The sequence below is a fragment of the Cuculus canorus genome, chromosome 22 (genome assembly GCF_017976375.1).
Source record: "Cuculus canorus isolate bCucCan1 chromosome 22, bCucCan1.pri, whole genome shotgun sequence".
NCBI classification, from domain to species: domain Eukaryota; kingdom Metazoa; phylum Chordata; class Aves; order Cuculiformes; family Cuculidae; genus Cuculus; species Cuculus canorus.
Genome location: NC_071422.1, coordinates 8,181,649 through 8,205,048, shown reverse-complemented (window position 1 = coordinate 8,205,048; position 23,400 = coordinate 8,181,649). Strand labels below are relative to the sequence as shown.

Below are 23,400 nucleotides of genomic sequence, written 5' to 3'. Positions count from 1 at the left end.
TAGGATGATGGGGAATGGCTTTAAGCTGAAAGAGGAGAGATGGAGATGAGATCTTAGGGAGAAATGTTTTGCTGTGAGGGTGGGGAGGCCCTGGAACAGATTGTCCAGAGCAGTGGTGGCTGCCCCATCCCTGGAGGGGTTCCAGACCAGGTTGGATGGGGCTTGGAGCCCCTGATCCAGTGGCAGGTGTCCCTGCCCATGGCAGGGGGTGGAAATGGATGGGATTTGAGGGCCCTTCCAACACAAACCATTCCATGATTCTATCATTTCTGGTGCATGGAGACCTAGAAGAGAAAATCCCACGTGTCCCACATGCTGGCTTCCCACTGGTGCTGTGCTCGTCCCCCCATCCCACAGGACCCGGAGGCAGCCTCTGCACCTCATCTGGCAGAGACACTCCCAGTTTCTCCCAGAAGCTCTCCCCAGCACGCCTGGCCCGGCGCCGCAGAGCTCTCGCGCTGCCCTGACTCGCGCCAAGGCATCATCTCCGCGTTGGCGCAGATGCAGACGGATCAGCTCCGATCCATCCTTTAGAGCAGAAAGGAATAAACGATACTCAGACTGAGCTGAAACCCATCCTCCTGGTCACGACGGCTGCGTCCGTAGGTGTGGGAGCCGCTGGGGATCGGCTGTCGGCTGTGCTGCCGTGGCAGCGCTCCCCGGTGCGTAACAAACCCCGAAGAGAGATTTATTTCCGAGCTTATTCACATCCTTCCTTTTCTGCTCATCGCGTGGGCTGCCCCCGTTCCTTTTCCTTTGCTTTTCTCCCTGCCACCACTCGCACAAAGCTTCCCGTCAAGGCACCTCGGAGGTGAGCGTGGCCGCGGGCAGCCGGCACGGGGCTGGTCCTCATCACGGTGATGGGCACCAAGCGACCGGCGAGGGCTCCTCCGCCGGCGCTTACTGCCTCTTCCCATTAAAGTGGATTATCTTGCAAACCAAACTTGCCTGTTTATGGCTGCTTTTGTTTTTCCACTGGAGCAATTCGCGACCAAGTTTATGGGAAGCGATTCAGACAGGCGGCTGCAGTTACGGGCTTCTCAGGGGCTGCAATCTGCTCCCGTCTCGCCCCGCGGTTCCGGCCAAAGTTCTCCTGCTAAGCCTTTCTGAAAAGCTGCTGCTCTGTGCCCTGCTCGGGGCAGACGAGATGTGGGGACCGGACCCGTGGGGGGACGTGGGAGGTGGTTGTAGCATCCCCACATCCCCCTTGCTGGGAGCTGGACTCGTTCTCTCCCCTGGACCCTCACCCGGGGCTGCCACTTTGGTGATTCTCCTCTGTCCCTGATTTTTGTGCCAAACATAGGGGAAATGTAGCCCTGTGTTGGAAAAACAGCAGTGCCGGGTGCCTCAGGAGCCCCTGGTTGTGAGGAGGACTCGGCCAATCCCTGCTTAGTACTGTCTGCCCTAGGGGTGCCTGTGCCCACGGCGGTGGATGCTGTTAGCCATAGGGGTGGATGCTGTTAGCCACGGCAGTGGATGCTGTTAGCCACGGCGGTGGATGTTGCTAGCCACAGCAGCAGCGCCAGCCTAATGATTGTGGTGGCACCGGGGACCTTGTGTCAGCCTGGCAGGTTATTATTGCCTTAATGTCCAGGTCTAATTCCCATCCGGCAGGTGAAGCTCTGGTGCTACAACCTCTGCTGCTCTAATTGTGCCCACGAGCCGCTCTGCTCGTGCTGACACGCAGCCCCCCCAAACCCCCACACCGGTGGGGCCGTGAGGCCTGAGCAGCGCTTTCTCCCCGGGTGCTGGGGGTGCTGGGAGCCCCGGGTGCTCACACACATCAGCCGGGGAGATGCTTGGTTTGGGATGGGGGTCTCCAGAGCCTTCCCGAGCGCTGCCCGGTCCAGGAGGCTGTGGAGAGGCTGAGCACCTCCCGTGCTTTGCTTGGGGCTGGGGGCACGGCCGGTGGCAGAGCTGACGCTGCAGCTGGGGGAAGGTTTGCAGGGATGCAGCAGCAACAAGCAGCCATGGAGAGCACCCAGTTGTCCTGGTAACAGTGGGTGCCGATGGCTCCCGCAGCTTGGAGCCCCCCTCCCCGCAGCATCGGAGCCCTCTGCCCCCCGCCTGCCACCGTCAGGGTCCTGCCTGGGGCGGAGGAGGGTTTTGGTGATGCCGCCTGCAGCAGCTGGGAGCCTGGGCCGGGGGGTGACACAGAGGCTGGAAGTGACTCCCATGCTTGGAAGGGTGGCTGCGGGCTCAGGGTGACGTTATGTGCCCGGGTCTGGAGACAAGGGGCTCCTGCAGGATGTGTGGGTGCAACCCACGCTGCACCGCTGCCGGCCCTGGGGCCAGGGCAGAGCCCACGGGCAACGCACAAGCAGCGCATCCTGCACCGCATCCTGCACCGCATCCTGCACTGCATCCCGCACCGCATCCTGCACTGCATCCTGCACCGCTCGCAGGGCAGTAGTAGCGGGTGACAAGTGGTGCGTTTGGAAATCTGGGAGTCTATCAAGCACAGCAGGGCGCAAACACCTCTCGGGAAGCAGAGAGCATGACCCGGAGAGCCGTGGCTTTGGGATCACCCTTCTGCTAAGCCTCAGCCGCCGCGATGATCGGTATTTACAGAGACGGGTTCTGGAATATCCTCCAGCGATGTCTGAGCTAATGATGCTCTTCTCCGTGGGATACAGAACAGCCTGGAAAGCTGGTGCGCTTTCCGTCAGCCTTGACCCAGGGGGGATGAGTCTCTGTCTGGGGACGTCGGAGCACCAGCAAGCTGCAGGGGAGGACTGGGAAAAGGGAACACCAGGGAGGCGCTGAGCTGAATTGCAGAAGGGTCTGAGGTGGAAAAGGCGCTGCGCTTGCAGTGGTGCCGGGCTGCATTAGGGCTGGTGCTGAGCTGCAGATCCCCGGGGTCCTGAGCAGGGGTTCTGGTGGTGCCTCCCGCTCCCAGGCTTCTGCGTCTGTTGTGCTTGGCCCCAGGTGGAGGTGGACAGGGAGCACCCAGAGCCCTGTGCACCTCAGGGCCGAGCAGAACACGTGCAGCGCCGGGCAGGATGCAACCAGATGTGGTGGGCAATGGGAACATGCTGCATTTCCAACCTCTCCGAGGGTCTCCCTTGGTCAGGATCCAGGCTGCAGTGGAGTCTCCATGCCAGCTGCTCTCTGCTGTCCGAGGCTCACCAGGGTGCTCAGGTTTATCTTGGCTGTGCACGGCCTTCACGCGTGGAACTGCAGCTCTGCAGCCCCCTCAAGCCCTGCCATGGCTCTGGGAGTCTGGTGTCCTCTGTGCCACGCACGTTTGTGCCCCGTTTGTGTGAACTCGGGGTGCGTCAGCCCCACTTCTCACCCAGTGCTGCTCTGGATCTCCCTGCACCCCACACCCCTCTGCACCCCTGCAGAACGTGCGTGCACCACTGCGAGCGTGAACGGACACTCGTGTGCATGCACAAACAGCCCAGTGTGCACACGCAGACACAGCCCGCGCCCCTGTGTGCACAAAGCAGCCCACGTGCGTGTGGGCACGGGGTGTCCACAGGATTGCAGCATCCATGTACCCCCACAACACGCGTGTGTGTGTACACGCCACATCCACCTGCAGCAATGCATCGCACCCCCCAAGCACGCTGCGGCATCCTGGGGGGTCACCTGCTCTGGGGGTGATGGTGGCAGCCCCCACTTCCATCCCAATTTATATCCTCCTTTTGGCCCCCATCAGTGCAGCATCTCGGGGGTCACCTGCCCCCCTGCTCTGGTGATGGGAGTATGGTGGGTGCAGCCCCCCTGATCCAGTGTTGGGGGGTGGTGTGTGTGCAGCCCCTCTGAATCTGGTGCCCAGTGTGTGTGCATCCCCCCTTCCTGAATCTGGTGTCGGGGGGGGGGGCGTGCGCATGCATCCTCCCCTCGATCCGGTGTCAGGGGTTGGTGTGTGCATCCCTCCCCCCTGATCCAGTGTCGGGGGCGGAGGTGTGTGTGCATCCCCCTAATCCAGTGTCAGGGATGGGTGTGTGCATCCCACCCCCCTAATCCTGTGTCGGAGGGGGGTGTGTGTGTGTGCGCATTCTCCCCTCGACCGAGTGTCGGGGAAGGAGTGTGTGTGTGCATCACACCCCCCTACAGCGGTGTCGGGGCAGGGTGTGTGGGTGTGTGCACCCCTAATCCAGTGTCGGGGGGTGGCGTGTGTGCAGCCCCTAATCTGGTGTCAGGAGGCGGTGTGGGTGTGCACCCCCCTCCTCAATCCGGTGTCAGGAGTGTGTGTGTGCATCCCTGCCCCCCGATCCAGTGTCGGGGTGTGTGTGTGTGTGTGTGTGTGTGCATCCCCCTAATTTGGTGTCAGGGGGTGGTGTGTGTGTGCATCCCCCCCCTCGCTCCGGTGTCGGGGGGCGGTGTGTGTGCATCCCCCCCCCCCCCGCTCCGGTGCCGGGGGGCGGTGTGTGAGCAGCCCCCCCCGCCGGCTCCGCGCAGGCTCCGCCGTGCCCGGTGCTGTCACCGCTGCCGCCGCTCCCGCCGCCCCCCGGGCCCGGCCGCTGCCGCCGCCGCCGCCGCCGCTCGGGGATGGCCATCCCGCTGCTCGCCGCGCCGCGCCGGGGCCACACGCGCTGCTGACGGAGCGCAGGTAAGGGCGGTGGGGAGCGGGACCCCCCCCCCCCCCCCCCCCCCCGGTGCACCGGCACCACCGACAGCCCCTCCCGAGGCACCGACCACCCCCGGTGCACCGACCGACGGCCCCTCCTGGAGCACCGACACCCCCTTCCCGGAGCACCGAGCTGCTCCGGATCACTGAACCCCCCCCCCCCCTCCGCCGGTGCACCGAGCCCCCCCGGATCACCGCCCCCCCCCCTCGCCGTGGCACCGACATCTCCTCCTGGTGCACTGTTCGCTCCCCCCGGTGCACCGACCGACATCCCCTCCCGGTGCCCTGTTCTCTCCTCCCGGTGCACCGACCCCTCCCCCCCCGCCCCTTCTCCCGGTGCACCAACACCTCCCTGGTGCACCGACCCCCCCCATCCCGGTGCACGGACCCCCCCTCCCGGTGCACTGTTCTCTCCCCCGTGCCACGACCCTCCTCGGGGCACCGGCAACCCCTCCCGGGGCACTGTTCTCTCCACCCGGTGTATCGACCCCCGCTCTCCCGGTGCACCGAAACCCCTTGATGCACCGACCCCTCTCCCCAAGCACTGACACCCCCGCTCCCGGTGCACTGGGGGGCAGGGTCGGTGCACCGAGGGGGTGTCTGTGCACCGGGAGGAGGGGGGTCGGTGCACCGAGGGGGTGTCTGTGCACCGGGAGGAGGGGGGTTCGGTGCACCGGGTGGGGGGGGGGTCGGTGCAGCGGGAGGGGGGGGGCGGTGCACCGGGAAGGGGGGGGCGGTGCAGCAAGAGGGTATCTGCGCACCGGGAGGGGGGGAGTCGGTGCACCGAGGGGGTGTCGGTGCAGCGAAGAGGTGCCCCCCCGGTGCCCGGTGCGTTGCGCTCCCCCCGCTCCGCGGCGCAGCGGGGGCGGCAGCGGCCGGGGATGCGGCTGCCGGGGCTGCCGCTTGGCAGAGCTCCGGTTCCGCCGTGTCGCCCCCAAATCGACCCCCCCCATCCCCGGGCAACTTTGCTGCTCCGGGACCGGGCAGCGGCATCCGCGGGGCTGCGGCGCGGGGGGCGCTGAGGCTGCCGGGGTACCCCCTCCTCCCGCTTTCCTCCGGGGATGGTGCTTCCCCCCTCCCGGGACTGCCGGTCCCCCTCCCAGATGCCGGTCTCCCCCCTCTCCTCCATCATTCGGGGCTGCTGGTCCCCCCCTGTCTCCTTTAGGGGTGGGGGTCCCCCCTCCTGCGGGGCTGCTTGTGCCCCCCCAAATGCAAGCAGTGCTGGGGCTCCAGCAGCCCCGCGGTGAAGGACTGCGTGTGTGTCCCTGGGCACACGCGTGTCGGTGGGCACACACGTGTCGGTGGGCACACACGTGTCAATGGGCACATGCATGTTGGTGGGCACACGCATGTCGGTGGGCACGTGTGGCACAGCGGTGCCGTGGTGTGTCACCCAGAAGGCCACGGGCGCCTGCCTGCCTGCCGGCACTCGTGCTGGGTGGGCACACGCGTGTGCTGCCCGCTGCTGGGTGGGTCGGTGTCCCCACTCTGGGGCTGTCCCCACGCTGTCCCCCCCCCTGGCCGGCGCCGCGTGGGCAGGCGTGTTGGCGGAGCCCCGCAGCGGTGGGGGGGTTTGCAGCACCCCCTCTGCATGGGGCTTTGTTGGGTGCCAGCGTGCAGGGCTGCGGGGAGCCCCGGTGCCACGGCTGGGGGGCGTGCGGCGAGGGCACACGTGGGTGCCCAGCATGTGCCGGCACGGGCACGTGCAGCGTGCAGGTGGCAGCCAGATCTGGGGGGGAAGCGGGGGAGCCGCTTCCCTTCGCAGGGTCCCTGCGAGCCCAGGGGTCCGCGGCAGGCGCGGTGCCACATGTGCCCACGCGTGTGCCCACGCAGGTCACTTGTTGAAGCGCGGGGAGGTGTTCCGCAATCGGTGCGAGGGTGCGCGTGCACGGCGCCTGCGTGGCCGGTGCCGGGGGCTCGTGGCAGCACAGTGTGAACAGCCCTTTGCTTTTCTAGGTCATGTCACCACCGCCCGTGCTGGCTGGCGCCCGGCTGCGGGGGCCACCGTGGCACGGGGAGGTGGCCCTGGCGCGGCCAGGCTGGGTTGTGGCTGGTTGGGGTTTCTGGACAGGCGATGCTGATGGCCACGGTGCGTGTGGAACCGGTGCCACGCGGGGCTGGCGCTGAGCGGTGCTGCCGCGAGAGCTCCGGGGTGGATGTTTGGGACCGACGTCTCCCCGGCGTGAGGGCGGCAGCGGGTGAGCCGAGGGGCGCTCGTGGGGAGGGAGCGGCTGGCGGGGATCACACCGGGTGCCCGTGGGGTGGCACGGCTGTCGTCACTGTCACCGTCACCCGGCTGCTCTCCCGCCACCCTCCTCGGGGATGCTCGGTGCAGTTTCCCAGCGGGGTTTGTCACCACGGCGCGGGCGGCGCAGGATGCTGGAGTCGTCCGTGGGGCAGTGCCAGTCCCGCTGTGCTGGAGCCCAGAGCCTGGCAACGGCTCCTCTTCAAGGCCTGCCCGGCTGCTCGTCAAGCGTTGTCACCAGAGCCTCCTTTGATCCAAGGAGTTTGCAAGAGGATGGGATCCTACAAATTTGGTCTGTGCTGGAGAGAAAATGGATACGGAGCTGGCACCGTGGGCAGCTCGCTGGCCGACCAGCAGCCACGTGGCAGAAGTGCTGCAGCGTCCAGGCTGGGGTGTTCCGCCTGGTTTTCCCCGCTGCCTCCTGCTCTTTTTGATGCCTCTAAGGACCTCTGGAAGCGTGATGTGACATCTCTGCTGTGCCAGCAACGGGCACGGGGCTCGGTCCCCGGCTGGGCTCACAGGGAGCTCTGCCCTGGCACCAACCTTCCCCACAGCGCAGTGGGAAAAGGTGGATCTTCCTTCTCCCGCGCGGTTCCCATCGCTGCCAAATCCCCGTGCTGGGGGCTCTCCAGGCTGGGTTGGGGCTGCAGAATGGATTCCCCTTCCCTGGAGGAGGATGATGCTCAGCCTGATGATGCACAAACGGTGGGAAGAGGCTCTCGCCCCGGTCCAGCCCCGCCGCCCCCACACAGCCCTCGGGGCTGGGCTGCTGCGACGCCTCGACACTTCTCCATGGGAATTTGGACCAGGGCCCCGCAACCTCATTTCCTACCACGGAGCCCTCCTCTAATGGGGACGGGGCTGGCTCGGGGCCACCCGGCTTGGTTGCCAAGCGTCAGAGGCTCTGTAGCTCCTCTGTGCCATTGTGTCCCCTCCTGCTCTCGTCCCGTCTGTTCGTTCTTGATGCCCTCCAAGAGCAGGATGGAGCCAGAACCCTTCTCTTCCTCAGGGCACCTCCTGGTGGCTCTGGGTCTGGCTGAAACCGTGGGTTACACAAAATATTCCCTTCCGATGTGAGCAGACCCTTCTGCTGCCACCCCTGCGACTCAGACCCCCTTTGGAGCCCTCCTGGGGCTCTCAGCCCCCCTTCCCTTTGACAGGGATAGGGTGGAGTTTTCTTGATCAGGGAGGGCAGGGATAGGACGAAGGGGAATGGTTTTCAGCTGAAAGAGGGGAGATGGAGACGAGATGTTAAGCAGAAATGTTTTGCTGTGAGGGTGGGGAGGCCCTGGAAGAGGTTTCCCAGAGCAGTGGTGGCTGCCCCATCCCTGGAGGGGTTCCAGGCCAGGTTGGATGGGGCTCGGAGCCCCTGATCCAGTGGGAGGTGTCCCTGCCCGTGGCAGAGGGTGGAACTGGATGGGCTTTGAGGTCGCTGCTAACCCAAACCATTCCGTGATTCTATGGAGCTGATGTAGAAGAAGGAGCCACAGCCTAGCGACGAGGAAGCTTCTCGGAAGAGGCAGTGGGAGCAGCCCTGGCTGCTGCAGCCCCTGCGGGTGCCCGGCTGCAGGGGAGCCTCGCCTCTAGGGACCCCAGCGCAGGGGGAGGCAGCACATGCTGTTCCCTGGCAGAGCCTAATCCCTAATCCCGGAGGAGATTTCACTGCGCTGTCTCTCGGCGTTGCTTCTGGAGTGGAGTTTTACCAACAGCAGTTAAGTAAAATAAATAAAAGGGCCTGTGCTTGCCAGTGCTCGCGAGGCTGAGCCAGGGACTGCCAAAGCGGCACCATTAATTCCAGCTCGGCACTGCTGCCAGGCTGCCGGCTTCGGCAGAGGCGGTGGCAGCGCGCGGGGGCAGCCGGAGGGAGGAGTGCAGGGGGGGGGAATCGCCGTCCTGGGTGCTGGGGGGCCGTGCCGTGGCGGGTGGCATCGGCACAGATCCTCCTCTCCCCGCTGAGTGCCTGTGTGTGCGCGTGCACGTGAGCCCACGTGTGAACACGTATGTGCATGGGAACCCATACGTGAGCTCATGCGTGCACGAGAGCCTACATGTGAGCACGTATGTGCGTGGGAACCCACCTGTGAACACGCATGGACGCATGCGTGGGAGCCAACACACGAGCACGTATGTGCACGCACACGCCGTCGCGGGCAGCTGCGTTTTCAGGGCGGCTGTATGGTGTGGAGTTGCTCCAGCACCGTCGCCCGGTGATGCTCACGGTGTTAATTAGTTGGCAGCGAGGCTGTGTCGGTGCCCGGTGTTGGGGGTCCCTCGCGCTGGGAGGGTGAGGGCTGAGCACGGAGGTGGCGGAGGCGGCTTTGAAGCTCCTGGATGCCTTTGAGCCACTGGCGAAGGCTCTGGCAATTGAAAGGTTGTGGATTTTCCTGGCAGGAACAGCTCATTAGGGCGCTTTCTTTGTCGGCATTACCTCTGGGCAGGCAGGGATGCGCTCCCATGGGATGGAGCCCCTTTCCTGGCTCCGTGGCTGTGCCACCAGCCTGCCCCATCCTTCCCAGGTGCCGCTGCCGTTCAACAGGGACCGAGGTTGTTCCCACCGTGGTTTAACACCCAGGGCTGCCCCTTTCCTCACCCTCGTGCCCTTGTCCCGGCACCATCCTGGCACTGGGAATGCTCGTGAATCATAGATTTTCTACAGCCTATTAAAAGAACACGGTCGGGTTAAAAACCGTGTCTCTTAAAACCCAAATCTCCTTTACTTTGCTATTAATCGTTTCTCAGATTATTAATGCCAGCGAGGTTTAGTGCCGCCCGTTTATCACTTTTGGGGCTGGTTGGTGGCTTTGCCCGTCTGGAGGGGAGCGGCTGCGGCCGAGCAGAGTGCGATGGTCGGGAGATGGACCCGCCGTGCCGGGAGGATGGGGCTGGACCAGGCGAAATCCCTGCTCATGTGAAGCATCTTGATGGAAACAACCTGTTTGTGTGGGGCTGGTGTGGAGCAGTGCTCCCTCCTGCCGTGCCGCGGCCGCTGGCGAGGGGTCGGATCCTGGCATGGGAGGGATGCGATGGCAGCAATGGAGAAGGGCCGTGCTCTGACTGCCAAGGACGGGCAGCCCAGGATGTCTCTTCCCAGTTCTGTGATGGCTCTTTAAATGCTTTAATTAAAAACCCACCCCCTTTTCCGTGCCCAGGCAGGGAACAAAGGCAAATGGAAGGGGCTGGAGCGCGTGGCTCCTGCAGGGAAGCGTGCCAGCCTGTGCCAACCATGCTCCACATGCCATCCCCGTCCCTGGGGAGCGGCGCACATTCCGGCAGCAGCCCGGTAAAGCAGCTGGGTGCCATGGGTCCCTGGAGACAGCCCGTGTCCCCCCATCCCAGCGATACTGGGGTGCAGATGCTGGTGCTGGGTGGTTTCTCCCTGGTGGACCGAGGAGGCGGCGGGGCGGCGGGCAGCGGGGCTGTGCCCTGGCACCCCTGCGAGCCTGGGCTCGCTCTCGCCGGAGCAAACCAACGGCGACGCCGCCGGGTGCGAGGTCCTCGCCGCGGTGCCAGGTAGGGAGTGACGGTGGCCGCTTCTCGAGGCGCTCGGCAGCTCCCGCCGGGTGACTCGCTGCCCCAGATGTTAAATCTCTTCTCAGGCCCAGCTCGCAGCTCGGTGAAATATTTTCACTGCAGCAGCAACAGCGAGCGCTGCGGGGAGCGGGGCTGGTGCTGAACGAGCTGGATCAGATTGGTTCTGCTCTTAACGAGCCCTCGCCTTCGGTCACAGCCACGGCGCAGTGCCCCGAGCTTGGGCGGCCGCAGCCCCGGTGGGATTTTGGGGTGGGGGGAGGCTCCCCGTGGTCCAGAGTGCCTCAGTCTTGCACAGCACCGTGTTTAAATCGCGAGGAGCTCAGGGAAGCGTGACAGTGGGCTGCCTGGCCGTGCCTGGCCGTGCCGAGCTTTCCGTCCGCTGGTTTATGTCAGCGGCAGCCGTGCAGGAAGGCTGAGCACCGGCAGGAGCTGAGCAGAAGGGATGAGTGGATGGCGGTGCTGGAGCATCCTTCCTCGCTGCTCCTGGGCGAGGGAAGCAAGCACCATCTTGTGTCCCTGCCAGGCTGCGGGAGCCCCGGGAGCTCGCTGCAGAGCGGCAGCGTGTCCCTGCCTGACCTCCTCCTCCTCCTTCTCGTCCTCCCATTCCCAGCTCTCCGGAGCAGAGCAGGGCTCTGACTCTTTGAGGGACCCCATGTCCTCGCTGGCTGCTTGAGGAGCATCAGTGAGGGGTGCTCGTGGGGCTCCCCACTCCAGCCCCCCTTGTCTCCCTACTGCTGCGGATTGGAGGGTGTCTCCTGTTGAATTCCTCAGGGTCTCCTGGAGATGGAAGTGGCTGCAGGACAGAGGAGTTTTCTTTCGCCCCAGATCTCCCTGATGCATCGGGGAGTCCTGCACCCAGCCCCGGTCCTGGCTGCTCTGGCTGGCTCCATCCCAGCCTCTGTCTCCCCGTGCCCTCGTGCTGCAGGTGGGGGCTGCCAGCACCGAGCCCCCGCGCTGCCGGGGCGGCGGGAGCCAACGCCAGCCTGTTGCATGAGAGCTGGGTTATTTTTGGCTCTTTAATGTGCCCGTCGTGGCTTCGGTGCAAGCTCAGCTCGGGCTGAGGCTCAGGCTCCCTCCCCCATGAGCAGGGGGATGCCCTGGCTCTGGGGTCTCCTCCAGGGGTGATTTGGGAGCAGGAGGTGTTATTTGGGGATGGCGAAGAGCATCCCTGTGTCGTGCTGAGCACTTGCGCCTCCCACTACGTGGCAGGGATGGAGGGGAGCAGGGACCTCAGTGATTTTGGAAATCAACCCCTGGAACGACACCCATCCCCTGCAGCCACCTCTTGAACGTTCCCTGCCATCGCCAGGGCTGCCCCCTCGTCGCCGCAGAGCGGTGCCGACACGCGCGCGGTGCCCTTGGCCACGGCAGAGCCACGCTCCGGTCCCACTTAATAAGGCCACCGCATGCATTATTTTATTAATGAGTTATTAAAAAGCTATCCACGGCGATGCTGCTGTGTGCCGAGCACGTTGTCCAAGAAATATGTACTTTAGTGATTGCTCTCCCCATGCCGGGCTCTTGCGGCCATAGGGGGGGCATCACGCTACCGGGGTGTCCGTGCACACCCAGTGCCTCACCCTGGGGTCCTGCCGAGCAGCCGGCCTCTCCCCGCGGTCCTCTGGGCACCAGCAGTAGCTACGAGGCTTTTTATAGCCCCGTCTGGGCAGAAGCTGTTTGGTGGGTCCTTGCCTGGGTTGGGCTTGGCCGGCTCTGGCCGAGGGGCGCTGCGGTGGGGTCTGTCGGCAGCGGGACGGGAGCCACATCTCAGCTCTGGGGGTTTTGGGGTGAAGCCCCCAGGCTGTGCTGCACGCTCCCGGCCCAGGGGCTGCCTCGGCACAGGGCCATGGGGTAGGGGTCTCCTGGCTGTCCCCCGTCTGCACGGGGGCACTGGGGGACACGGTCCAGGCGGTGCTGCTCCCGCACCAGCCGGGGCTCGGTGCAGGGTGCTGCCCTGCCCTGCCCAGCTCCGTACCCCCCGGCACAGCGAGGAGCTTCCTGGTAAGCGTCTGTCTGTCCATCTGTCTCTCCTCCAGGGCAAATGCCATAGGATGACCGCTGCTGGTCCCCTCTTACTGGCTGTGATATCGTCTCTCCTGTGGCTCACACGGAGCTTCGACCCGGCTCCCAGCGCCTGCTCCGCTCTGGCCTCCGGTGTCCTCTACGGCTCCTTCTCCCTCAAGGACCTTTTCCCCACCATCTCCTCCGGCTGCTCCTGGACCTTGGAGAACCCCGACCCCACCAAGTACTCGCTCTACCTCCGCTTCAACCGGGAGGAGCAGGTCTGCACCCACTTCTCGCCCATGGTGCTGCCGCTCGACCACTACTTGGCCAACTACACGTGTGACCCCCGCGGCGAGGCCACCAGCCCCCCGCCTGCGCGCCAGCGGCCGGACGAGGACGAGGAGGAAGAGGAGGAAGCCGAGCTGGAGCTCTGTGAGGACGCAGGGCCCTTCACCTTCCTGCATTTTGACAAGAACTTTGTGCAGCTCTGCCTGGCGGCCGAGCCTGAGGCAGCCCCTCGCCTCCTGGCTCCCCAAGCCCTGGAATTCCGTTTCGTGGAGGTGCTGCTCATCAACAACAACAACTCCAGCCAGTTCACCTGCAGCGTGCTCTGCCGCTGGCTGGAGGAGTGTCTGCAGGCGCCCGGCGCCCGCCGCTGCGGCTTCACCCATGCCGGCTGCAGCTGCCAGGCGGAGAGCCCGCCGGCACCCCGGCGCAACGGCACGCGGCACGCTGCCCCCACGCCCGCCCCGCCGCCCGCCGCCAGCGACTGCTGCCCCACCGACCTGCATTCTGCGAATGCCAACGAGTTCGACCTGCCCGGGGTCCCACACGGTGAGTGGGGTGCAGGGGGAGCCCCAGGGAGAGCCTCCTGCTCCGTGCGTGCCTCCCGGGCTGCTGCGCGTGGAGCAGGGTGGGTGAATCCTGCCTGTGCACAACCCCTGGGGCAGGAGGGTGCGAACTGGGTGCTGTGCACAGAGCGGGAAGGCTGTGTGATGGATGGATCCTGCCCGTGCACGCTCCTTGGGGCAGGAGAGCATGAATCGGGTGCTGTGCATGGAGCAGGGAAGCTGTGCAGTGAATGAATCCTGCCTGTGCATGCTCCCCAGGCTCAGAGAGTGCAAACTGGGTGCTGGGTACGGAACAGGAAAGCTATGCAAAGGGTGAATCCTGTCCGTGCGTGCTCCCCCGGGGCAGGAGGGTGCAATCTGGGTGCTGTGCACAGAGCTGGGAATCCGTGCAATGGATGAATCTTGCCCACGCGTGCTTCCCAGGCGAGGAGCGTGCAAATTGGGTGCTGTGTATGGAGCCTGGAAGCCACACAAAGGGCAAATCCTGTCTGTGCACAATCCCTGGGGCAGGAGGGTGCAAGCTGGGTGCTGTGCGCAGAGCAGGGAAGCCATGCAATGGATGGATCCTGCCTCTGCATGCCCTGGGGCAGGAGGGCGCAGACCGGCCACGGTGCATGGAGTGGGGAAGCCGTGCCCATCCCGTGCATGCTCCCAGCTCCCGGCACACCTCGCTGGTGTGGTGGCTACGCTCGGCAGAGCTGTGGCTCGCTCTGCCCTGGCCATGGGCTTTCCGGCTGTGTCAGCGCGGTGACTGTTGGCCACGGCTGCCGTGGCACAGCCCTGAGGCCCCGCTCGCTGCCTGCCCGGCACCGCGCTGCTGCGCGCCTGCCTGCGAGCCCGGAGCAGCAGCCCTGTCACTCTGCATTGGTGGAGACGTGGAAAACAATTTGCAGGTAAAATGACCCTTTCCCGTGGCAAATTACCCTTGACTGCTGCAGCTCGGGCGCTTGTTATTCCAGGCAGGATGTCACGGCATGGCAGCACGGCACGGCCGGGCTATTAACCAGGCGGAATGAAGCCATTTACTTGTTACGGGATTGCAGGAGCCTCAAGTGAAGATAAAGCAGCCGTGCTCGCCGTGAGCACGAGGTCAGGCTGCTCGTGGCAGGGAGCCACCTCGCCCAAGCGCTCCCTTTGCCCATGGGGCATCTCCACCGAGCCCAGCAAGGTGTTTTGGGGCACATCTGGCCAGATGTTCCCCCAGCGCCAGCCCTGGGTGATGCGCAGGGAGGAGCGATCCCCAATTTAGCTGTGTTGGGGCCTTTATCCCGCAGATTAGGTGGTGGTGATGGGCTGTGGGTGTGTATATAATTTCATTGGGTTTTAGCATTTCTTTCAGGAGCGGAATGTCATTACGGGCAGATCCCCCGATTAAATCCCCGGTCCGTTACAGCTGCAGGGTTGTAAATTGCCTCATCTCGAGGGGAGCTGCTTGAGCTGGTTTTAGCTTTTTTTTTTTGCCTTTAAGTGCGACTCCACATGTGCGATTAAGAGCTCAGTGCCGGGTTCAGGTGCCACCGCTGAGCTCAGCCAGGCTGAGCCCTGTGTGTCCTGACACCCGCTGTGTCCTGAGGTCCCGCGGGTGCTGCCGGCACAGAGCAGGGCTGCAGGACACCCCATCCTCTCCTTTCCCGAGAGGATTCGGCACCTCCCGGCTGGTTTGGTGGGGTTTGTGATGCCGAGGGTGGCTCAAAGAGAGGATGTGGGGCTTGGTGCTGGAGAGGAGCATCCTTGCATCCCCGCACACTCAGGCACCTCCTCTCCATGGACCGTCTGCAAGGGTGAGAGCACGAACTCCCCCCTCCTTGTCCAAATTACATTTGACATTCAATTAAAACCTGGAGGCGCCCGGAGGTTCAATGTTATTGCGGCGCTGGAGCCGCAAGGGTAATGCGCTGCCTCGGCCGCCCCGCGTGCCGCGCCGCTGCCAGCCGCGCCGTGTTCCCCCCGGGGTGTGTGCCTGCCTCGCCAGGATGGATCGCGGGGCCGGAGCACAGAGCACCCTTCATGGCAGCGAGGGGGGGTCCCCGGCTCCCAGCGGGCCCCACGGGGTGGAGAATGGGCGCCTTTCAGGGTGGCGGTGGCAGAGGGGCTGAATGGTGCCTGTGAGCCGAGCCTTGGCGGGCGCCCAGCGCTGATCTCACCGGCTCTCGTCCGCCGAGCGCCGCAGCGACGTGGGCGCTGGCACCCACCCAGCTGCCCGCGGGGCCTCCCCGCTGCCAGCCGTGGCGGTGACCCCGGAGTCTCCATCCCTTGTGCCATCCTCTCCGTGAGACAGAGCCCGCGGGGACGTGGTTGGAGCTGGGAAGATGCGGCCCCGGTGCGACACAGTGCTGAGCGCACGCGGGCGGAAAGCGTGGGTGGGTGTGGGGATGGGGTTGAACCTTGGTGGGGTGACATTGAGCACATTGCAGCTGTGCCACAAGGGGTCTTTGGAGGGAAGGAACCCCCACAGAGTCCGCAGCGCCGGGGCTGAGCCGTTCCAGCTCTGGGCTTCGCTCCAGGCTGCGTTTCCGCTTGCCCCAACCCCATCGCCCTTCAGAAACCAGTTCCCGTGGAGGCGATGCTGGGACGGGGCTGTGGTGTGGGGACACGAGTGGCCCCGGGGGACATCCCGGGCTCCCCAGCAGCTCCCCGTGCCCTCGCAGCCAGCGGCCGTGCAGTGTGGGGCACGGGGGGACCCCGGGGCAGGACCGGGAGCGGGTGCTGGGATGGAGGAGCTGACGATGGGTGCATCTGCCCCGCGGTGACAGCTGGGGATTTAGTGCTCGCCGAAGGAAATTGAATTTGGTGTCTCTGTCGAACACAGCGGGGAGAGCGCCCTCGTATATCCTCGGGATTTATGGGTTTCCCAGGGCGCTCGCTGTGTCGTGCGCCGTTCTGCTGTGCCGCTCACGGGGACGAGTGGCCCTGTGGGAGCTCAGCGCCGCGGCTGGGCTGGGTCCCTGGCAGCCCCTCGGGTCCCCCTGAGCCGTGTGCCGCGGTGTGAGATGCGCAGGGAGAGGAGCTGAGGGTGCCTGGCAGTGGCAGCGAGGAGCCCGCGCGGCGACGCACCCGGGCAGGGGTTACCGGGGCTGGAGGCAAAAGTCAGTGTATTTGGGTCTGGTTTAAATGTCGGTGCAGGTGGTGCTCCTGGCCTGGGGCTCATATGTCACCTGTGGGCATTGCATCGGGAGCTGCAGCATGCCCGAAATGCCACGAGGGCTCCCCCGGCAGTGCCTGGTGTCCCCATGTCACCTCCCCTTGGGGACTCACCGTGCTCAGCCGGCAGCGCCGGTGCGGCTCGGCGGTTGTGCCATCCCCGGCTGCCCTGCTGGCTGGCACAGCAGCGGGGTGCCCGTGGCACTCTGGGGGGGACATGTGCCCGAGGTGACACTGGCAGTGCCCGGGGAGCCCTCGCTGTGCCCCGCGGCGCACGGCACTCGCCAGCGGCAGCGACCCCGGGGCTGTCGTGGGTGCCCAGGGCGAGCGCACGGGAACTCCCTGGTGTCCTGCGCCCGGGTGTGGGGACAGGGGACCCCCACAGGACAGGGGTGGCCGGGGGGTGGGGGGCAGGCCGGGAAAGGCGTCCCCTCTGCCCCTGCCGCCGCGCCTCCCGCCGAGCCCTGCACATGCCAGTTAATTTCACGCCAAGTGCTCTTGATGGATCTCTTGTTATTTTTGTTGAGCCGAGCCATAAATTTGTGCCACCTCACTGCAGCGAGCTGTGAACGGGGGACAGGCGAGAAGCTCTGCCCAGTGGGGCGGGGGGCACGGGCACCGCTGCCCGCACGGTGGGGGCACCCTGAGCACACCAGGGCTGCGGCACAGGGGCACTGCTCCAGCTGCAGCCCCTGTGACAAGGTATGACGTGTTTCTGGGGACCTGTGATGTGTTTTGCGGGCTAAATTCTATGATTCTATGATTCTAAGCCACCTCTAGCCCTCAGGGATGCTGTGTGCCGGGCTGGTATCCCTGTATCCCCCCTGCAACGTCCCTTGACCCGTGCTGTCCCATCTCTGTCCCCGCTCTCACCAGCACCCTTCTCTCTTCCAGGCAATGCGGTCGAGGAGAACCAGAAGGTGAAAACCCAGTGGCCGCGGTCTGCAGACGAGCCAGGGGTCTATATGGCACAGACAGGTACCGGTGGTGCCGCAGCACGGGGACGGGCACAGGACACCGGCCGTGCAGGCACAAGTGATGGAGATGGAGCGATTCCCTTTTCTCCCTGCCCGCAGACCGGCTTAATTTGCTCCATTAATATATTTTTCCTTTACACCTTCCTCCGAGGGTTGTAAAGCAAAAAAAAAAAATCCATTAATTGTTTTGTTCAAATGTATTTATTTGGCGAATCCATCTGGGTAATTTGAGCACTCTGCTCCCCACTCCTTGGCCCCCCCTGATTTGTGGTCGGAGGGCTCGGTGTGAGCGGGAGATGGATGAGCCCCGGTGCTGGGATACGAGCTCTGCTCCGTGTGCCTGGCATGCAGATGATGTCCTGGCCCTGCTCAGGTGTTTGGGGGGTCCTGGGAGCTGCTGGGCAGAGCGTGGGGTGACCCCAGGGGTGGCCTGGGGTCCCCGTGTGATGTGGAGCAGCCGCGCAGTGGCAGCCCTGGTCCGGGGCCGGCATCCTGCCTGTATCCAGGACAAATCATCCCCTTTGGAGCCCTCCCCCATATATTCCTTTTTAATTTAAACTGATGGCCTTTTCTTCTGGGCTGTCCAATCGCTTCAGAGACATCATCAAGCTTAATAAGGGCCGGGTTGTTGTAAATGTCAATGCTGCGCCGGGGCGGGGAGCGGGAGCCGTGCCGAGCCGCCCGCGCCCCGTGGGGTGACGCTGCCCCCCGCGCAGGGTACAGTCCTCTGCCCCAAACCCTTCTCCAGGTGCAGCTGGGGCTGAAAGGTGGTGTGGGTTCCTTCATCCCGCTTATGTCCTCAGTGTCACCCCTGTCATCCAGAGCTCCTTCTCCTTGTCCCTGCGCTCCTGGGGGCTCCCCGGCAGCTTTCCTGCCCCTCCATGGGTGCCCCATTTGCAGGACCTCCCGTGGTCCCCACGGCTTCACCGGCTCTCAGGCTCCGTGTCTCCCACAGGGGACCCCGCGGCGGAGGAGTGGTCGCAGTGGAGTGTCTGCTCCCTGACGTGCGGGCAGGGCTCCCAGGTGCGGACGCGCTCCTGCGTCTCCTCGCCCTACGGGACGCTGTGCAGCGGGCTGCTCCGCGAGACGCGCACCTGCAATAACACGGCCACCTGCCCAGGTACGGGGGCTGCGGGGGCACCGGGGGGGTCACTGCCGCCTGGGCTCCGGGTCGGGGCTCCAGGAGCCGAGGGGGCACTGAGGGAAAGCGGGGACATTGCGGGGGGTCTCTGGGGTGCTGGGGGTGGGTGAGGAGGGCAGCTCCGTGCGGTGCTGTTGTGGAAGCAGTTGTTGCCCATCCCGTGCCGGGCTGCTCCGAGACCATTGGCATCACCCATCGTCTTGCCTTTGCGGCTGCTCCAGCTCTTGGGGAACAACCAGCAAGCTGCGAGAGGATCTGAAACGGGTGTCCCGGTGCCCCATCCCACCCCAGGGCTCCTGCTGCCGGGGGTTTTGCCTTAGGAGCAGCTCAGGCAGCAGCCCCTCTCCATCCTCCCCGCTGGCAACCTTGAGGCTTCTCCCGGCTGGCTCTGAGGGTAAAAAGCCGGAGCTCGGCGTGGCTGGGGTGCCCGCTCGCACGGGGCAGGAGGAGCCCGAGCTGCTCAGGGCTCTGCAGCAGCGTGTGGGGAGGAGCAGATGGGACCCCGTTGGGTCTCACGGGGCTGCGTGCTGCCCGCTTTGTCCTTGGTGGCATCCGCGTGTCTTGTGTGGGACAGTGAGGGACGCGGGGACCTGGGGGCACCGCAGCGACAGCCAGGCTGCCCTGTCTGAGTCTGGGATGTTTCGGGGGCTGGCACCCCTAAAATTCATGGATGCTCGCTCCCCTTCATAGTGGGGAGAGCATCCTTTAGGAGGCTCGTGTGTCGCGTGGCTGAGCCGAGTTGCCGTGGGGTGGCCGTGCCCGGCGCGTCGACGTGGATTGGGGCGAGCTGGGCTGTGCGGGGGGCTACGCGCCGCTGGTACCGGGACCCCAAAGTGGGGCAGAGCAGGGCGGGGAGCAGCAGTGGCACCGCTGCCTCCTCAGAGCCCTCAGGGTTCAGGTGTGGGCGCAGTGGTGGGGCAGGTGATGCCAGCGGGATGTGGAGGGGAGCCAGGGACCCCGGCTGTGCCGTGGAAATCTGGCGCAGGACACTTGGTGTCTGCGATGGTCAGGACCCCGCGGTGCCAGGAGGAGGAGGAGGAGGAGGCTGGAGCTGCCGCGGGGCCGGGAGCGTGTGGCGATGGCGCTGTGCTGTGTTGCAGTTCACGGTGTGTGGGAAGAGTGGTCCCCATGGAGCCTGTGCTCGGTGACCTGCGGGCGAGGGGCCAGGACCAGGACGCGGCGGTGCGTGGCCCCGCGGCGCGGAGGGAAAGCCTGCGAGGGCCCCGAGCTGCAGGCCAAGCCCTGCAATATTGCGAGCTGCCCCGGTCAGTACCTCCCTCTCCCCCTGCTCCTCTTACCCTGGCACTGCCAGGACGTGGCACCGGCCGAGAGCTGTGGCCGTGGTCGCAGTGTGGGGCTGTGGTGCCACGAGGGACGGGCGGCACCGCTGCGGTGATCCGGGACAGCGCAGGGGCACGCGGGTGCTGTGACACAGGGACACCCTCCTGTCCCCTCTTGGCACCCATACGGAGAGCCGGCTCCGTCGGCTATGCCGAGGGGCTCGACCCCACCGCGGGCAGGGGGGAGCTGGCTGCTTCCCTCGCCATCGTTACGCTGTCGCTGGCACGGGGGCAGCGTGAGGCGCCGGGGAGGTGGCTGCAAGGCTGTGGGGTCTGTCAGAGCGCGGGCAGCAGCACCGCCTCTGTCCCTTCCCCCTACCGTGGTGGCAACCGGGGGCTTCTGCAGCGATGGCCATGGGTGCCAGCTCAGGGCTGGCATCGCCGCGCGTGGCACAGCGAGCTGGGAGCAGCACGGAGCGCGGGAGGGGGTGCAGGGGGCAACCCCTCTGCAGCAGCTCCAGTAGGGATGTGCCATCCCTGGCACGTGGCTTTTCCCATGGTTGTGCCATGTAGATGCTGCTGGAGTGAGAAAAGCTCTTGGCAGCTCCTTCCTCCCTGCCCCAGTGCACAGAGTGGGGCATCACAGGGCTGGCAGGGAGCGATACCACGGCTGGTGGGGTTGGTGTGGAGCGGTGCCAGGGCTGGTGGGGTTGGTGTGGAGCGATGCAGGGCTGGTGGGGTTGGTGTGGAGCGGTGCCAGGGCTGGTGGGGTTGGTGTGGAGTGATGCCAGGGCTGGTGGGGTTGGTGTGGAGCGGTGCCAGGGCTGGTGGAGTTGGTGTTGAGCGATGCCAGGGCTGGTGGTGTTGATGTGGAGTGATGCCAGGGCTGGTGGGGTTGGTGAGGAGTGATGCCAGGGCTGTTGGACTTGGTTTGAAGCGATGCTGGGGGTTTGTGGCAGGTCCCACGAGTGTGGCCGCACAGCAGGCTGGGTGTTGCGTTGCAGCGGGGATGTAGAAGCAGCCACTCAGGGTGTGGGGGCCAGTGCCGGTAACGGTGCCCCCGGCTGGGGCAGGATTCGGCGCTGACTGTTGAGGTCGCCGTGGAAGGAGCCGGCATGTCTGCAGCTTGGACCCGTTGCACCGAGAGCCCGGCGTGGGCCGCAGGGAGCTGGGGCTGCGCGGCCCAGGGGCCGCCGGCTGGTGGGGGCTGACGCCGCTCTCGCTTGTCCCCGCAGTGGAAGGGCAGTGGCTGGAGTGGGGCGCCTGGAGCCGCTGCTCCGTCACCTGCGCCAACGGCACGCAGCAGCGGACGCGCAAGTGCAGCGTCGCGGCCCACGGCTGGGCTGAGTGCCGGGGGGCCCACGCCGACGCCCGGGAATGCTCCAACCCCACGTGTCCCAGTAAGGCCCCGCGCGCTGGGGGGAGCGGGGAGGCGGCCACGCATGCTGCTGGCACGGCGCGTCGGTGCGCGGCACGTCGGCACGTGGCCCAGCCGTGCATCTGCCCTAAAGCTGCTGCGGTGTCACCGGCGGTGACACGGGGCTGCTGGCAGCCCCTGCTGCTGCGGATGCAGGTGCTTGGGGAGCAGGAGCCAAGGGGTGATGCCAGGGATGAGCAGCCGCCCCCTCGCGCTGGCTGCTCCCTCCTGACACATCCCAGCCGGAGGAAGCGGGGATTCACCCGGTGCCCTCGCTCCTGTGTCACGTCGGGGGGACCCGTCGGTGCCCGGCGTGCGAGGGCGTGCGAAGGCGTGCGAGCTCCTGCGTGTGCACATGGGGCAGCTAGTGGGGCTGGGGCAGCCCTGGGGACGAGGGGACAGGGGCACAGGGGTAGTCAGGCCAAAGGATGGACCCCGTTCTCATCCTGTCCTTCGACCCCATCCATCCTTGTCTTGTCCGGTGGCTCCTTGGCACCGGGCGTGAAGGGAGGTGGTTGCTGCGCCGTGGCCACCGCAGCAGCCGGGAGAGTGTCAGGGCAGCGGCACGGGGATGCTGGTCTCTAAAAGTGATTTAAATCATTGATCCATGGATTTCATACCCCGTGGGGCTTTTCCTTCGTGGCACGGGAGGGCAGCCGTCGATGGTGCCTGCTGGCCCTGCACTGTCCCTTGTCTCGCCGGGTGCCACTTACCGTGCCGAGCTTGGTGTCCGATGGTGTCCCCATCCCCGCAGCCAACAGCAAGTGGGGCCCCTGGAACCACTGGAGCCTCTGCTCCAAGACCTGTGACACCGGCTGGCAGCGCCGCTTCCGCATGTGCGAGGGCACCGGCGTGCAGGGCTACCCCTGCGAGGGCACCGGCGAGGAGGTGAAGACCTGCAATGAGAAGAAGTGCCCAGGTATGGAGCGACCCCGCCAGCAGCGCCCATCACCCCGCATCCGGGCTGCGCCTGACCCCGCTCTCGCCCCACAGCCTACCACGAGATGTGCAAGGACGAGTACGTCATGCTGATGACCTGGAAGAAAACAGCTGCCGGGGAGATCATCTACAACAAATGTCCCCCCAACGCCACAGGTGAGGGGCGTGGGGTGAGCTCCCCGAGCCCCCCAAGCCCCAGAGCGGGGCAGGGGGTGGCAGGTGGCATCGGCACGTGAGGAGGAGATTCCTGAGCTGGCATTGAACCTGATTCTCGCGTGCAGGGTCCGCCAGCCGCCGGTGCCTGCTGAGCCCCCACGGCGTTGCCTACTGGGGCGTGCCCAGCTTCGCCCGCTGCATCTCCCACGAGTACCGATACTTGCATCTCTCAGTAGGTGCACGCTCTGGCGCGGCCCCCCTGCCCTCCCCATCGCTGGGGTCTGCCCCAGCCCCTCCAGCGCAGGGAAACCCTGCAGCCACCTTGCTTCACAGCGTGGGGAAACTGAGGCAGAGCTCCCTGGGCAGGGCTAGGAAAGGGGATCCTGGAGTAGATGGGGGTCTGTGGTCCCAGCTGTGCTCCTGGGATGTGGGGAGGAACCCTAGACCCTCGTGTCCTGCTGCTGCCCTCAGTGCAGTTGGCTCCACAAGTGTCCCCTTTGGGCATGGCGAAGGTTCTGGGGACACAGAGTGTGGCTGGGGGTGCTGGTGGCCAAGTGACACCGTTGTCCCCTCCACACAAGCTGCGGGAGCACCTGGCCAAGGGGCAGCGGGTGCTGGCGGGCGAGGGAATGTCGCAGGTGGTGCGGAGCCTGCTGGAGCTCATGGCTCGCAAGACCTACTACAGCGGGGACCTGCTCTTCTCCGTGGAGATCCTACGCAACGTCACCGACACCTTCAAGAGGGCCACCTACATCCCGTCCTCTGAGGATGTGCAGGTAGCGGGTGGGGGACAGCGAGGGACACCCCCCGGGTGCTGGTTCCGTGCCCCCCAGCCCGACTGAGCCCCGTCCCCGCAGCGCTTCTTCCAGGTGGTGAGCTACATGGTGGACGTGGAGAATCGGGACAAGTGGGAGGATGCCCAGCAGGTGAGTAGCACTGGGCACGGGTGGGTGGCAGCGGGGACCAGGATGTCCCCGCCATGGGGACGCATCCCAGCGGCTGCAGAGCTGCTCCCTCGCCCACAGGTCTCGCCCGGCTCCGTGCACCTGATGAAGGTGGTGGAGGACTTCATCCACCTGGTTGGGGATGCGTTGATGGCCTTTCAGAGCTCCCTCATCGTCACGGACAACCTGGGTGAG

At 65.5% G+C, this 23,400-nt stretch overlaps 1 protein-coding gene across 10 annotated transcripts in view; it reads left to right on the top strand.

Annotated features, from left to right (window-relative positions):
* The window catches only part of ADGRB2 (adhesion G protein-coupled receptor B2), a 111,545-nt gene that overhangs the window by 78,401 nt on the left and 9,744 nt on the right, over positions 1-23,400 (top strand). For 4 of the 10 annotated variants that reach the window (XM_054086515.1, XM_054086514.1, XM_054086520.1 and 1 more), the window contains 11 exons: positions 12,392-13,193; positions 17,246-17,329; positions 18,284-18,448; positions 19,570-19,734; positions 20,985-21,149; positions 21,921-22,085; positions 22,160-22,261; positions 22,387-22,493; positions 22,843-23,037; positions 23,119-23,187; positions 23,287-23,395. In XM_054086515.1, the coding sequence (XP_053942490.1) occupies positions 12,407-13,193; positions 17,246-17,329; positions 18,284-18,448; positions 19,570-19,734; positions 20,985-21,149; positions 21,921-22,085; positions 22,160-22,261; positions 22,387-22,493; positions 22,843-23,037; positions 23,119-23,187; positions 23,287-23,395 (2,113 nt within the window). In that variant the 5' untranslated portion in view covers positions 12,392-12,406. Of the gene's footprint in view, positions 1-4,403; positions 4,562-6,620; positions 6,778-8,026; positions 8,536-9,971; positions 10,335-12,391; positions 13,194-17,245; positions 17,330-18,283; positions 18,449-19,569; positions 19,735-20,984; positions 21,150-21,920; positions 22,086-22,159; positions 22,262-22,386; positions 22,494-22,842; positions 23,038-23,118; positions 23,188-23,286; positions 23,396-23,400 lie in introns of those variants that run through there. The other 6 variants (XM_054086524.1, XM_054086517.1, XM_054086516.1 and 3 more) reach the window with 6 other exon arrangements.